At 50.8% G+C, this 16,242-nt stretch overlaps 2 protein-coding genes across 5 annotated transcripts; both read right to left on the reverse strand.

Moving 5' to 3' along the window:
• Window positions 1-76: 76 nt before the first annotated feature.
• Window positions 77-6,035, reverse strand: LOC142823237 (uncharacterized). 4 transcript variants are annotated; one of them, XM_075913949.1, is made up of 2 exons: window positions 5,902-6,035; window positions 77-2,407 (listed from the first exon to the last, which is right to left on the reverse strand). In XM_075913949.1, the coding sequence occupies exon 2, from the start codon at window positions 2,389-2,391 to the stop codon at window positions 421-423; it is 1,971 nt and encodes a 656-aa protein (XP_075770064.1). In that variant the 5' UTR covers window positions 2,392-2,407; window positions 5,902-6,035; the 3' UTR covers window positions 77-420. The 4 variants fall into 4 exon arrangements, with proteins under 4 accessions (XP_075770064.1, XP_075770065.1, XP_075770063.1 ...); XM_075913950.1 differs by lacking the exon at window positions 5,902-6,035 and adding an exon at window positions 5,480-5,610; XM_075913948.1 differs by lacking the exon at window positions 5,902-6,035 and adding an exon at window positions 5,471-5,609.
• On the reverse strand, window positions 5,703-15,198 carry LOC102455151 (uncharacterized). Its single transcript, XM_075913979.1, is given in 7 exon segments — window positions 5,703-5,759; window positions 5,761-5,917; window positions 5,919-7,149; window positions 7,438-7,551; window positions 9,325-9,451; window positions 9,956-10,051; window positions 14,142-15,198. Coding segments are annotated over 6 exon segments (1,710 nt in total). The 5' UTR covers window positions 9,980-10,051; window positions 14,142-15,198.
• Between the last annotated feature and the right edge of the window lie 1,044 nt (window positions 15,199-16,242).

A 16,242-nucleotide genomic window follows, 5' to 3' on the forward strand; every position in this document is an offset into this window, starting at 1 on the left:
TGGTTTCCACAAAAATACCAGCCACACTTGCTAAAAAGTGGTTGAGCAAAAAACAAAACAAAACCCAACAACATGCTCAACAACCAATGGGAATTTTATTGACAGCAATCTACATCAGTGTTTCTCAATCAGTGATAGAAGCACCCTTAGGAGTACTCGAGAGAAGCCTGGGGGGTACATCAACACAGCTGAAATTTGGAGAAAAGTGAATTTTTGTGTTACTTTTTACAACGCTTTATTATTTTTGTACTTTTTACACCCAAAAATGTCATCACCTGCCTGGCTATAATTAAGTTGTGTAAACAAATGTGCGGCAATGGTAAACAAAAATTGTGTGTGTCTGAAGACTGTAGGTACTGGGGGTACTTCTAATTTTTTTTAAAAGGGGTACTTTATTTAAAAAGGTTGAGAAACACTGATCTACATCATATATTTTACATTAGATTGTGCGGCTTTAATCAATTTTTTATTTTTCAAAAACTCATCTTTGGCTTCCAGACAGGTAAAAGGTATATTAAAAAAAACACAAATTTCACTTCTTACTGACTCAAGGCTCAATCTATTGCATTCATCAGTCCATAGATTACCCATGACACTAAAAATCCTTTCCACACCGGCATTTGACACAGGAATTGAAACACAATATTGAACCAGCTTTAACAAATTTGGAGCAGCAGGTTCTTTGTTGAAAAAATATTTCCACTTATCAAGAGATGTTGTGCCCTCAAGGGAAGTGAACATCATGTCCAAGGCACCGAGTTCCTCATAAAGAGAAATTGGAGGGAGCTCTTTTTTCCATGGTGACAGCATCCAGATTTGAATTACTTCATCAAAAGAAGGAGATTTTTCACGATTAGCCAAACTCAAAGCGCTCAGAACACGATATGGTGAATTTTCAAAAGGAAACCACTTCTCCAGATATTTGAGGGCTCTTGTATACACATTTAGTGCTTCAGAGGTAAATTTATTGATTACATGAACTGGTAAATAGTCCTTCTGAAATGCGAATGTAACTTTCATACCAAAAAACTTATCATCAATTTTTTTTCTCAAGGAATTACAGAACTTTTCCATGATCAAATAAAGGTCACAAGAAAGTGTTGATCGGTTTTCCAATTTGAGCAATGTATCTTGGAATTGTGACATGAAATAGTGAGTGAAATAAAGATATAGCTCAGAAAGAGTTGGTTGTTCATCACTTGCCATTTCGTCTTCCTGATCAGAAATAATATTCCATATTGCCACATGGCAATCGTCAGAGCCGAGTGAAAGAAAATAAGCTTTTAGTGGTTGCCAGTTCAACAACAATTGCTCGACTGCATTAAACAAACTAAGCCATCGTGTTGGAATGTGCCTCAAGACTTCGGGGAACTCAACCTCGCAAAATTCAAAAATATCTTTCAACTCTTCTCGTTTTTTAGCCGAGTTCGAAAATTCAGCAAACACTTTTAAAACTAAGTTTTCAATGTCAAAAGATTGAACTTTGAAAGCATATTTGGCACAGTTATGCAAAATGTGATTAATACAGTGAGCTGCAATAATATTTTCATTCTCTTGCTCGGCTAATTTTTGAAAAACCGAATTGTTTACGCCATAATTCACTGAAGTGTTGTCTGCTCCATATGCTGAAACATTTGTCCATGATAGTCCTTTTTCATTCAGCACGTGACACAATTGATCTTTTATGGACTGTGGATCTTCAAATGCACTTTCGTAAAAATCTAAGATTTTGAAGCACAGTCCTTCTTGAGGTGTAAAATACTGTACAGCCACAGGAAAGAATTTGCAGTTTCCTTTGTTAGATGCATCGGTGGCAACCGAAAATGGCGTGCTATTCTTTAAATCATTTAAAAACAGCTCTATTGAGAAAGGATATAAAACGTTGTTAACAACAGCAGAAGCGATTGTGCACCCAGCTGCCATTTTCTTGACAATTTCAGAATCTTTAAGTACTTGTTTCATAACGTTGATGCTGCAGTCTTGAGCAAGAAAAGAGATGTGATGCTTCACTCCATGGTAAATGTGAGTCAACTCAGCAACAGTTACTTGGTCACTTTGTGAACTGTCTTTGATAACGAAGGAAGAGTTCGTTCTCTGGGAAGCGGGAGCAGCTTGCACAGTTTTCGCATGTTTACGAGAGTCAGCGTGTTGTGCTAATGCCTTAATGCCATCATATGCTATAATAAAGGATGTATTGCACATTTTACATCTGGCTTTACTTCTGTCATAATCATCCATGGCAACCCAAGAAAATAGGTTTTCCCAGCTTGAACTATACTGGCATATTCTTCTGAGTTTCTTAGGAGGAGTTGCACTTGAGGTTGAAGGTGTTGGTGTCTCTTGTTTATTTTCCTGTTGGTGAGTTTTAGCTTCATCTTCTTCGTTGCTCATTATGGATATCAAGATCCTAAATTAAATTAAAAAATTCTTGATTTAAGGCGGTCAGCCTTTGTGGATAAAGCTGCCAAATATTCCTTACCTTAAAAGAGCGCTGCGAGATACAAGAAAGATGAAAGCTAGACAAAGGACAACACTTTCCACAACATTTTCTGCAACTAATAGTGATTTCAGTTGATGTCTCACTCCTGAAGACAGGAGAGGCTGAGAGGGAACAGCTCCTGCAGGCATCTACCTGTAGACTGGGTCTGTGCGCTGATAGCCTAAGTGCTGCAAAGATGCCCACTGAAAAAACAAGGCAGCCTTTTGCGAGAGGCTTGCAGATACTCTCAAGGAAAGCCCCCTTGAGTTCTCCGTGATGAATTCATGGACCCTCCTGGTGCACATAAACAATCTGTTCTCCAGAACCCTTTTTGCCCAACTACTGGCAAGCAGACAGCAGTTCTACTATTGGTAGAATCATAGAGCACTAGGACTGGAAGGGACCTCGAAAAGTCACATCAAGTCCAGTCCCCTGCCCTCACGGCAGGACCCAGTACTGTTTAGACCAGGCATGTCCAAAGTCCGGCCCGCGGGCCAATTGCGGCCCGTGTTCCGATTTAATATGGCCCCCGCTTCCTCCCCCTCTCCTGGCTCCCCGGCGCTCTTTTGAACTGGCGCGCCCAGTGCGCCGCTTCCGGCCGCGCCGCCGCCGCCCATGGCCTCCGTGGTCCTAGAGCCTGCCCTGTAGGGCACGTCCGCAGCCCCACTCCCCCGCTCGGCTGCGGGTTTGCCCTGTTCGCGGGCCACCGTGAGACCGGTGTGCCCTGCGCTCTCCGCCCGCCTCTGACCCTGCAGGCCCTCCGCCTTGGGGCTGAGAGTGCGGGGACGGCCCTCACGCATGTTCACTTCTTCAAATCTGGCCCTCTTTGAAAAAAGTTTGGACACCCCTGGTTTAGACCATCCTTGATCTAACCTGCTCTTAAATATCTTCAGAGATGGAGATTCCACAACCCCCCAAGGCAATTTATTCCAGTGTGTAACCACCCTGACAGGTAGGAACTTTTTCCTAATGTCCAACCTAAACCTCCCTTGCTGCAGTTTAAGCCCATTGCTTGTTCTGTCCTCAGAGGCCAAGGAAGAACAATTTCTCCCTCCTCCTTGTGACACCCTTTTAGATACCTGAAAACCACTATCATGTCCCCTTCTCAGTCTTCTCTTTTCCAAACTAAAGCCCAGTTCTTTCAGTCTTCCCTCATAGGTCATGTTCTCTAGACTTTTAATCATTCTTGTCGCTCTTCTTTGGACCTTCTCCAATTTCTCCACATATTTCTTGAAATGTGGTGCCCAGAGGTTATTTCACTACCTCTGATAGCATAAGTATATATTAAAAAAAAAGTAAGTGAGCAGCTACGTCCCGGCCACCCTGCCCTCCCCAAGCAAATGCCCTATCCCCTTGGCCATGACAGAACTCACCCCACCACCTTACCTTCAGGACATCTCTGCACTATCAAAGCAAGCTTCGTACTTCTCAGAGGTTCTCTCCCCTGCATCAGGCTTGACTCGTCCTCTTTCATAACTCCCCCTCCGGATTCAGTAGGGTGAGCTGGCTCTCCAAGTTTCCCAGAGGGCCCTTGGAGGTGGGGGGAGAGTCACCACTAAGGCTCCCTATATACTGACACTGCATTGACATAAGTACATCAAACTAAATACTTGACCTTAATAGGTAATAAGTCGGCATACTGGTCAAGTGATATCAATGGGAGCAATCTTGTAGCAACGATACACCCGTAGGTTACGTCTACACTATGAGCCTCTTGCGGAAGAGCAAATGCAAATGGAGTGCTCATTTGCATACGCTGCGCTCTTATTTGCATTCCCTCTTCCTTTCCCTTTTGCACAAGAGGTTTTTGTGCAAAACAGCGCTGGGTAGACGGCCCCTTTTTGCGCAACCTCCCCCAAAATAACGGCTCTTGCACAAAAGGAGGGGTTTTGCGCAAAAAGGGGCCGTCTACCCAGCGCTGTTTTGCACAAAAACCTCTTGTGCAAAAGGGAAAGGAAGAGGGAATGCAAATAAGAGCGCAGCGTATGCAAATGAGCACTCCATTTGCATTTGCTCTTCCGCAAGAGGCTCGTAGGGTAGATGTAGCCGCTATATTGACATAAGCGGTTTTGCATCCAATCCCAAACTACAGTAGACCAGGCTTACCTGCTCTATTGTTTAGTCCTGTAAGCACCTATCATGAGACCGGTGATGACCTGCTGAATGACTTTGAACAAGTCACTCTATTTTGGTTTCCCTCTCTGTAAAATGGGGATGGAGAAAAGATCTTTTCTGTCCTTTGTAAAATACTTTGAAATCTGGGGGAGCGGAATAATTTTATGATGTATTACAAACTACCACCCACAAATGACTCCTCCAGCTGTTTTGCCCCTCCCATTCCCTTTCTTTGTCCTGATGTGTTACGTTGATACGGTATACATGTGTCCCTCAGGGTTGTGAAAAACTCACACCACTTAGCCCGCACCGCGATACTGAGTAGGTATAGACTAGAGATGTTAAAACATGTTTAGTTAAGTAAATGTATAACTGCTAATAGGACAGCAGCAGGCAGCATGGGGGTGGGGGAAGGAGGGCAAGGCAGACGGGTTGCCTAGCATAGACCTTGTTACGTCAATGGCAGAGCTTCTCCTATCAACTTAGCTGTCTCCTGGTATCACCCTAGCACCTTTCCCAAAGAGCTGCAGGTGCAACACTAAACCAAGCCCTGCCCTCAGACCTGAAGAAGAGCTCCGGATAGCTTGGCTTTTACCAGTGCTCCCTGGCCACAGATTTGAGCCTGCCACCCTGCCCTCCCCAAGCGAATGCCCTATCCCCTAGGCCATGACAGAACTCCCCCCACCACACCTTCAGGACATCCCTTATCCTGCCTTCCACTGGGGTAGCCAGGGTGTTGCCTGTCTCATTCCATCCCGGGGGGAAAGGACACTTGAACCCACCACTTTACCCTCCCCAGGCAAACACACTAACCCCTAGGCCACGCCAGAACCCACCCTATTACTGCAGCTCCCAGCTTCCAAATTCATCACATACCACACTCACAGGCTGTGTTGTAGTTCAGAGTTCAGCCTGGGCGAGGGGAAACTGGTACAAAAATCAGGGGGCAGATCCAGAGCTCTGCTCCCACCCCCGTGCCAGCTCCTGATGGAAGCATATATGGGGGTCTCTCTCCAGTATGGCTTGCCTGATGTTAAGAAGGGCCGATCGGTTTAATTTTTTCTCACAGACCCAGACACACACCATCTATCCTGTGTGGATTGCCTGTTTAATAGTCTGACCTATCTATGAAACTTTTCCTGCAGTCCATGCACTTACGGGGGCCAGTCTGCTGTGTGGATTGCCTGATGTTTAACAAGATCTGACCTCCACATGAAATGTTTGTCACAGTCCAGAAACGTAGGGGGCCTCTCTCCTTGGTGGACGCTCAGATATTTAAGAAGGGCTGACCTCTCTATGAAACTCACCCACAATTCAAGTGCTTATCTGCCCCATGTGGATGGCCTGATGTCTCACAAGGTTTGACCTACGAATGAAACATTTCCCGCAGTCCACACACTTATGGGGTCTGCCCCCGGTGTGAATTGCCTGATGTCTAACCAGGACTGACTTCCACCTGAAACTTTTTCCACAGTTTAAGCACTTATGAGTTCTCTCTACAGTGTGGTTTGCCTGATGTGAAAGAAGGTCTGATACATTTCCGAATCTTTTCCCACAGTCCATGCACTTGTGGGGTCTCGACCCTGTGTAGATGGCCTGATGTTTAACAAGGTCTGACCTCCGTATGAAACTTTTCCCACACTCCAAACACTCGTGGGGTCTCTCTCCCGTGTGGATGGCCTGATGGTTAATAAGGTCAGACCTCTGCATGAAACCTTTCCCACAATATAAGCACTTATGGGGTCGCTCTTCTTTGTGAACGGCCTGATGTTTCACAAGGTCGTACCTTTCTTTGAAACTTTTCCCGCAGTCCAGGCACTTATGGGGTCTCTCCCCCGTGTGGATCTTCTGATGGGCGACAACGGCCGTTTCGTCTTCAAAACTCTTCCCGCAGTCCGAGCACTTTTGTCGTTGCTCTGCTGTGTGGTGGGGCTGATGTTTGTTGACCTCTGACTGATCCCTGAAACTTTCTCTGCAGTCCAAGGACACAGGTGGTCGCTCCTCTCTGTCTGTGGCCTCGGGCACGGTGGACATTGACTTCCAAATGAAACAGTTCCAGCACTTGAGGCATCTGTCGGGATCCTCTCCTGCGTGGCTTCTCCCCGAGCTATCGAGCTCTGAGCGATTACTGAAGATGTTTGCAGGGGCCAAGCATCGAAGGGGTTTCTCTCCAGAATGGATTGTCTGGTGTGTGACAAGGTGGGATCTCTCACTGAAGCCTTTCCCACAGTGGAGGCAGTAATAGTGCTTCTCTCCCTTTAGATTTATGTCCTGGGATGGGGGAACCTCGTCTCCTGCCCCACATGGAACAGATTCATCCTCTTTCTTCACTGGGTGGCTTCCCAGCAGCCTCTCCGGCTTCAGCCAGTTTCCCCAGGCTTCTCCCTGTTCCAAGCACTGGGAAAAATTCCCTTCAGTTTTTCCCACAAAGGTCGCCTGCAGTTCTATCTTCCCAGGAACGTCCTCATATTGAGTCTCTTCCACCTTCACACGCACTACGTCAACTTCCTGATGGGGATCCTCTTCCTCCTTGACACTCACGGTTTCATCACCTGCTGGGAGAGAGAGACAATCCAGGCTGGAGTCACTGAGTTGGGGAGAAAGAGGAACAGAATCAAGGGAAAACCCAACACACTGGAGTTGTACAGACCCAGCATTTGGCTTGTCCCTCCGCTTCCCACACAACCACTCACAGGGAAGGGAACTCCCTGTCCTGCAGCTTCGAGTGACACCTGCTGATGACAGCTCTGCCCTGCCCTGCAAGACTGTAGGAAGAACAGAGGACTCTCTCACACCACAACTTTTCCCTTCATTCACCAGTGGATTTCTGTGTCAGTCCTCACCTGTGCGGGTGCCTCTCGGGATCTCTCCTTCCTTCCCAGCCTGGCGGTCTGGCACCCAGGGCTCTTCCCCTTGTTCCAGCCGGGCGATCAGCTCAGGTTTGGGAACGGGAAACCCTGCGCAGGGGGTGAAATCAGAGCAGATCAGGGCACAGAGAGGGTGGGGAGAGCATCTGTCCCAAGGGAGCTTAGAATCATAGAACCTTAGAGCCCTCTAAGAGACCTCAGGAGTTATCAATTCCAGCCCCCTGCTCAAGGCAGAACCAATTGCAACTAAATCAACCCAGCCAGGGTTTTATCAAGCTGAGACTTAAAAACTCTAGGGATGGAGATTCCACTATCTCCCTACGTCACCTATTCCAGTGCTTCACCACCCTCACAGTGAAATAGCTTTTCCTAATATCCAACCTAGACCTCCCCCAGTGTAACTTGAGACCATTGCTCCTTTTTCTGTCATCCGTCACTACTGTGAACAGCCTTTCTCCAGCCTCTTTGGAACCTCCCTTCAGGAAGTTAAAGGCTGCTATCAAATCCTTCCTCACTCTTCTCCTCTGCAGACTAAAAAAACCTAAATCCCTCAGCCTCTCCACATAGGTCATATGCTCCAGCCCCCTCATCATTTTGATTGCCCTCCGCTGGACCCTCTCCAGTGCGTCCACATCCTTCCTGTAGTTGGAGGCCCAGAACTGGACACAATATTCCAGATGTGGCCTCATCAGAGACAAATAAAGGGGAATAATCACTTCTCTCGATCTGCTGGCAGTGCTCCTCTTAATACAACCTAATATGCCAGTAGCGTTCTTAGCTACAAGGGCACGCTGTTGACTCATATGCAGCTTCTCGTCCACTGTAATCCCCAGGTCCTTTTCTGCAGAACTGCTACTTAGCCATTCAGTCCTCAGCCTGTAACAATACTTGGGATTCTTCCATTCCAAGTTCTGGACTCTACACTTGCCCTTGTTGAACCTCATCAGATTTCTTTTGGCCCAATCCTCCAAATTGTCTTGGTCACTCTGGACCCCATCCCTGCCCTCCAGCGTATCTGCCTGTCCCCCTAGCTTAGTGTCATCTGCAAACTTGCTGAGGGAGCAATCCATCCCCTCATCCAGGTCATTAATAAAGATACTGAACAAAACTGATTCTAGAACCGATCATCAGGGCACTCCACTAGAAACTGACTGCCAACTTGACTCCCTCAACTTGCTGGCAAGAATATTGTGGGAGACCGTATCAAAAACTTTGCTAAAGACAAGGTGTATCACATCCACTGTCTTTCCCATATCCACAGAGCCAGGTACCTCATCATAGAAGCTAATAAGTTTGGTCAGGCATGACTTGCCCTTTGTGAATCCATGCTGACAATTCCTCTGTGTGAGTGGAACCCACCTCCGTGAGTGGAACCTGTCCCCGGGCTCTGCTGGGGAATGTGCAACCCAAGAGGACGGGAACATGGTCACTGAGCCCCCTGGGGAGAGGCAGACGTGTGGGGAGGTGAGAGGAATTGTGACGCCCTCCCTAGGAGTTCCCAGGATCTGGGCAGTCTGGGGCCCTTGCTGACACCCCTGCCTATTTGTAAACCAGCTGAGCTCAGAGCCGGAGGGAGGGGAACAGGGATTCTGGATGCGAGTGGGAAACAACACAGCCAGGATGGTACATGGCCCCTCCGCCTTGAAATCTAGAGGGGCTGGGTGGGGATGATTTAGCACGTCCATTAGGGTTTGACACCCCGGTCTCACTGCACAGGGCACGGAGATGCAAGTCGCTCTCCCCCGGCAGCTGTGCCCATGGAACCCATTCCTGTCCAGGCCACCTGAGCAGGGAAGAACCTGACCCGTGTCGGACACGCAGACCCCACGGCTCCTAATCCCCGAGGGGCCGGGACGCCCTTACCCAGCGAGGTCACCGCCTCGTAGTTCTCCTGCATGACGTCCCTGTAGAGGGCTCTCTGAGCAGGGCCCAGCAGCGCCCCCTGCCCCTGGGTGAAATACACAGCCACCTCCTCGAAGGTCACCCGCATCTGCAACAACAAGAGTCCCTCACCCACTGCCTGCGGCCCCAGCCACCATCCTGCTACTCATGGGGGAAGAGGCTGAAAAAAGCAAAATCCTACCCACCCCATGCTCAGAGGAGCCAGGAGGCTGAAGGAGGTGGGAGAAGGGGAGAGCTCCTTATACCCCCAGCAGGCAGGGCAGGGCAGGGCCTTCTAATTCCCCACACACCTGCCAGCCATGGGCTGAGACGGGAAGCCGAGCTGAGCTGGGGAGAGGAATCCTGACAGCTTCCCTTTCACAGCCTGTATTTCACAGCCGCCTCTGGCCAGGGGGGAAAGGCTCTGCCATTGGGAGTCTGGAAAATGTTCCCAGCTCTGCCCAGGGTGGTTGTGTCCTGTTTGAGAGAATGGGAACGTCCCCTCCTTCCCGGCTGCCAACGGGCCTGCTCAGGAAAGTCAGCTGGTTTACCCCACCCTGTCTCCTCCCTGCCTCTCCCTCCCCCCGCCCAGCAGCTCCCTGAAACCCCCTACCTGAGCTGACTCCATCCCGGCCATTGCCCGGTCCTGGCCCAAGAGGACGGGATGATCTGGAGTAAAATCTGGATGTAAGTCTTAGGATTCTTCAGCCTGTCGGGGTGAGAGGGGGGATCGGGGAGGTTACAGAAGAGGCTTGTCACAGCCTGATTCCTCCTCTCCCGCCGGGCTCTTTAGACCCTCCCAGGAACAGCATCTCTGAGCCAAACAGTAATAAAAGAGCAGAATCAATGGAGTTACTTGGGGGACTGCCCCACATGCTGTTGGATCCCCCCGGCCACACACACACCTTAGCAAAAAACAGACCTTTGGTGGTGGCAGCAGGTAGTCACTGAGCCTTCCTGTCCTGTCCCAAGGACAAGCAGGCAGAAGCTGATCCCATTCACACGCCTCTGCTGCCAGAACCAGCCGAGACTCTGGTTTGACACCGCTTTGGCTGAGATCTGAATCCTGCCTGGAAATCAAAGCAGGGTGCCAGGCCGCCCCCAACACTCAAGAGACAGGCTAAAATCACAGGTGGGCCTTTTTTATTTTTAAGCCAAATAAGAAGCTGGAAGCGGAGTGACCCCTCAACTTCTCCTACCCCACAGGGAAGAGGTCTAGGTTGGATATGAGGAAAAAACTATTTCACTAGGAGGGGGGTGGAGTATTCGAATGGGTTCCCTAGGGAGGGGGTGGAATCTCCCTCCCTAGAGGTTTTTAAGTCCTGGCTTGACAAAGCCGTGGCTGGGATGATTGAGTTGGGATTGATCCTGCATTGGGCAGGGGGCTGGACTCGATGACTCCTGAGGTCTGTTCCAGCCCCAGGATTCTATGAGAGATGCCCTTATTTCTCGCTGCACCCCTTCTCCCATCTCTCTGTCCCCTGGCTCTCCTTGGGGCTTCAGGGTTCTCTCTTATATTCCCTGACAACAATGCCCTGCCTGTGTGTGTGTGTGTGTGTGTGTGTGTGTGCGCGCGCTAGCCAGGCTGGGGACACTGCCCGGGGAAAGGCTCCTGAGAAGTAGCGGGAATGTTCCCGCTTTACAATACGTAACTATCCCGCCTGCAGCCAGGGCTCTGGGATCCCCACTAGGGCTGTACTAGGGTAGTCGCTTGATCAAGAAGCAAAAGCTTATTGGTTAGTGCTACAGACCGGTGTTTTTCAGCCAGTGGTACGAGTTCCCTTAGGGGTACTCGAGAGAAGTCAAGGCGGCAGGGGGTCATCAACACAACTAACATTTGGAGAAAATGGAATTTTTGTGGTACGTTTTCCAGCACTTTATCATTTTTGTACTTTTTACACCCCAACATTTCATTGCCTGCCCGGCTACGTTTAAGTTGTTTAAACAAATGTGTTGCAATGGAAGAAAAAAATTGCGTGTCTGAAAACTGTAGGTACTTATGTTTTTTTTTAAAGGGGTAATTTATAAAAAAATGTTGAGAAACATTGTTATGGACTACACGCATTTCCCTCCCTACCCCATTCTTGCCAGTACATTTTTTAGCAGGCTGGCCAGCAGCCCAGCTCCGTCCTGGCTCAGGCCGAGTTCAGGACCTACCCCCGCTGCGGCTCTGCATTTCAAGTGTATTAGGAGCCAGCTGGGCAGATAGCTCTGCTCAGTTCCGGCTCACGCTGGGTCTGGAGCTCAGACGTCCCCTTAGACAGGGGCTGCTGCCGCCCTATGCTGCTGCCTCTTTATCAGAGGCAGCAACACAGGGCGACAGGAAACTGCTTTTTAAACAGGCTCCCGTGGACCAGTTCCCACCTGGCATCTCGCGCTGCTGATACAGAGGCAGCAGCGTGGGGTGGCAAGGGGCTCCTTGGGTATGGAGCTGGAGCTGGAGCTGGAGCTGGAGCTGGAGCGTACTGGCTGCCGGCACTGGACCCAGGGACTATAGAACAGTCGAGGAACTTATAAGAATTTCTGAGGTTACTCAACTATTCAATTAACTGATATTTAACATCCCTAATTCCCACCGCTTGCTCCTCCTGGGCATGGCCGATAAACCCACTGCACTGACACCTCTCTGCCCCTGGAAGTTGCCACATCCACTGGGCACAGCCCTCTGGGGGCATCTGGGGATGCGGGAGACTCACGCTTCTTCCAGGGAGTCCCCGATAGCAACAGGGAACCTAGGGTGAGGGGCCCTGTTCCCAGACAGAACGTGGGGGGAACCTGTCTCACCCCAATATGGTCTCTGTGTGGGAGTAGCTCTGGGAAGAGGTCGGATCAGGCCATAGTTTGGCGGTGGTGAGCTCCTGAGCACCTGGTTTGCTGACTATCAGCCCTGAGCCTGACCTTGGGAGCTGTCCCGTGTCAGCACTTTGTGATCAAGTACCCTAAGGCGAGTCGCCGGGCCCAATTAACCCCTGGGCTCTAGACAAAACCCCCTTAACTCTGCCCCAGCCAGTGTGCTAGTCAGGGAGCCGGCCACTGGCCCCACGAACCTGTCACTGCATTGATGGCAAAGCCTCTCATGTCATAAAAATATAACATAAGAACATGTCGGCCTCACCCCGGGGCTCCCCACGGGCCTTACACCCCAAGCGGCCGTCAGCACAATTTCCTAGTGGCACCTGGGTCCAGATGCCTGGGGAAGGCAGCAGGACGCATGTTCAGATGCAGAAACTCAGGATCCCCAAGGGACCCTGGAACTAGCACTGGCCCCAACGGGGGTTCACCAGGAGATCTGTACATCGCCATGGAGCCTACATGGGGATTTAGGTCCCTCATCCCAGATTGATGACCTTGGCCTGGGGTTCGGGTACCTCCATTGCCACTGAGACCCTCAGCCCCCTGTCATGTGGCCGCCTGGTTTTGCTGAAACTGTGAAATCTCCGTGTCGCCTTCCTTTCCAAACGCTTCTCGGCAAACCCTTCCCACCCCACCAATAGGCACACACGTGGTCTTGTGCCGTGCCGCCCAGTGACACCCCAGGGTGTGACATGAGGGATGTTAAATAGCAGTTAACCGAACAGTCGAGTGACCTCACGAATTCTTAATGGTTACTCGACTCTTCTATAGTCCGCAGGGGCAGCCGCCACAGTGGGGGTAGGTCCCTGACCCAGCACGAGCCAGGCTTCTAAAATGTTTTCCTGGTGGAGGTGGGGGAGGGAGATGCGTAGTCACAGAATCATAGAATCATAGGACTGGAAGGGACCTCGAGAGGTCATCGAGTCCAGCCCCCCGCCCTCAAGGCAGGACCAAGCTCCGTCTACACCATCCCTGACAGATGTCTATCTAACCTGTTCTTAAATATCTCCAGAGAGGGAGATTCCACCACCTCCCTTGGCAATTTATTCCAATATTTGACCACCCTGACAGTTAGGAATTTTTTCCTAATGTCCAATCTAAACCTCCCCTGCTGCACTTTAAGCCCATTACTCCTTGTCCTGTCCTCAGAAACCAAGAGGAACAAATTTTCTCCTTCCTCTTTGTGACACCCTTTTAGATATTTGAAAACCGCTATCATGTCCCCCCTTAATCTTCTTTTTTCCAAACTAAACAAGCCCAGTTCATGAAGCCTGGCTTCATAGGTCACGTTCTCTAGACCTTTAATCATACTTGTCGCTCTTCTCTGTACCCTTTCCAATTTCTCCACATCTTTCTTGAAATGTGGCGCCCAGAACTGGACACAGTACTCCAGCTGAGGCCTAACGAGCGCAGAGTAGAGCGGCAGAATGACTTCACGAGTTTTGCTTACAACACACCTGTTGATACAACCTAGAATCATATTTGCTTTTTTTGCAACAGCATCACACTGTTGACTCATATTCAACTTATGGTCCACTATGACCCCTAGATCCCTTTCCGCCATGCTCCTTCCTAGACAGTCGCTTCCCATCTTGTATGTATGGAACTGATTGTTCCTTCCTAAGTGGAGCACTTTGCATTTCTCTTTATTAAACCTCATCCTGTTTACCTCTATGTAGCCATCTATGACAGTAACCGATAAGCTTTTGCTTATCGGTTAATCGACTACACTATTACATCCCTATGTAGCACAGCAGAAATGTTCTTCATATAGTCTCGGAACATGGTGCCTCAGTTTCCCCTCCATGTTTCCCAAACAGGAGGAGGAAGGGGAATGAAGAAATTCTGGAGCGGGGGATGCAAGGCAAGGCAACCCAACCCTCCCCCCATCAATCCATCCCCCAAGAAAGAGCCTGATCCATCTGGTACAAAAATTCTGAAAATACCATGTGCAATGTCGCTGTTTTCTGGTTTCCTGGCTCGGGCATCTGCGGGAACACTCAGCGGTGGGGAGAGGATGCAGAGTCCCGGGCAGACTTCAAAATGGCCACCTTAAAAGGGCGCCTTAAAAGGGCAAGGCCTGCTCTACTGTTAAAAGGGCAATGTTTTTTTTTTTTGTTTTTTGTTTTTTTTACATCCTCCTGAGTACCAGCGCTGGTCCCGGAGATTAAAGGAGCCGCGACAGTTTTTTTTTTTTTTGCTCAACAAGTTTTGCTGCTATTTTTTTTCGGAGGGGGGGGAGGAAGGAGGGTTTCTCAAGAATCAAAAAGGGGGTGTGATGCTGAAAAGTCTTGGAACCGCTGAGTCTATAGCATTAACAGATAAGCTTTTGCTTAATGGTTCATCGACTACATTATTACATCCCTATGTGGCACAACGGTAATACTCTTAATACACTCTCAGACCATGGCGTGTGCCTCAGTTTCCCCTCCATGTTACTCCACGACCAAGGCAGTGGGAGACAGGTGGGTGATCACTGCAGGAAGTGGAGGGTCCTACAGATCAGGTGTGACTGCAGTGTAGCGGCCTGGGCACGAAGACTGTCCCTGGGCTCCTCCCTCCTTTGCAAGGAGCATGCCAAAGGGATTAGGGAACAAAAAAGGGAGGGCGAGGCCAGGTGACCTGTTTGCCCGGGGGAAGAAGACCAAGCACGGGGAGGGGCAACTGGGCGTGACTAGGCTATTTTTTTGGGACTCAGCAGAGGGAGCCCAGGGCTGGGGAGGCCCCAAGCGGAACGGGGCAGAACAGACCTGATTTCGGCGCTGACAAGACCTCTCCCCCCCCTTCTGTTTTCCCAGCCGGCCCAGTCACGCCAGGGCTGCCGAGGTGGGAGCCTGGCCCCTGGGAGGGGCGTGGGAGGCTTCCCCGGGGGGTCCCGTCCAGGTGCCTTCCCGGCGGGGAGCTCGCGGGGCGAACAGGGCGCTGGACGTTCCGAGCTCAGAGCCAGGGCGGGGACTCGCAGCCAGCTCCGCCGGGAGCAGCCCGGGGCCAACCCCTCCCCCTGCAGCCCGGGGGCACCGGGGCGCCGCTCCCGGGGGGTCTCTCTTACCTGCCCCCCAAGCGCTGCCCGCCCTGGGGCAGGGGCAGGGGCTGGGCCGGGCCGGGCTGGGGGCGCTGCCCGGGGAGAGGCTCCTGGGGAGGGAGCAGCGGGACTGGCCCGGCCGGAGATTCCCCCTCCCGGCTGCAGCCCGGGCTCCGGGGCCCCGCAGCAGCCCCCGCCGGGGCTCGGGGATCCGGCCCGGAGCCTGGCCCCAGAGTCCCCGCGAGCAGCGGCGGCGAGTCGCTTCCTGCGGCCGGGCCGGAGCCAGCGATCGCTCCCCCCGCGCCTGCTGCTGCTGCTGCTGCTGGGTCCTAGCGAGACACCCGCCATCCGCGCTGCGCTGCCCCCCTGCGCCTGGCTCTGCCCCGCTCACAGACCCCGCGGGAGCAGCCAGACTGGGGGGATGTTTGGTGGCCTCAGAATGGGGCCGCTATGACAGGAGTTTCTCACACACTGAGTCACCTTTAGGAGACTCCAGGGGGATGTAGGGTTGCCAGAGGCTTTCACCAAAAATCCTGAACATGGCAGGAAAAACACTTGAGAAAAAAAAACCCGAACAAACCCAGAAGGAGACAAAAGTTAAACTAAACAAAACAAAACGAAACAGCGGGAGAACAAAGAAAAGGTCGCTACCCCTTTAAGCGTCCCTGCAAATCCGGGCTCTTCATTTCCCTCCCCCATCCCATGCCAGAGCCAGTAGGGGAAAATTGTCCCACACCTAAGGCAGAGAGAAAAAGAAAATACCGGACAATTTACATGTCCAGTATATTCTGGTTTTTTTTAACGGGACAGGGGCCAGAAATAACCGACTGTCCGGGCAAAAACTGGACACCTGGCAATCCTAGAGGAACTTCTTTTTCTTACCAGTTCTGTCCATCACAACGCCCCTTGGGAGGGAGTCAGAGCTAGGGAGGCAATAAAACTGAACCTGTAAGAACTTGTGGGGTGGAGTGCAGGGGACTCAGGGCAGGGGGTTGGGCTGTGGGGAAGGGGGTGTGGCAGCAGTC

This window comes from Pelodiscus sinensis, chromosome 32 (genome assembly GCF_049634645.1).
Source record: "Pelodiscus sinensis isolate JC-2024 chromosome 32, ASM4963464v1, whole genome shotgun sequence".
Lineage (NCBI taxonomy): Eukaryota > Metazoa > Chordata > Testudines > Trionychidae > Pelodiscus > Pelodiscus sinensis.

Coding starts and splice junctions, on each gene's coding strand:
- LOC142823237 (XM_075913949.1), bottom strand. CDS start 2,391: ATGAGCAACGAAGAAGATGAAGCTAAAACTCACCAACAGGAAAATAAA.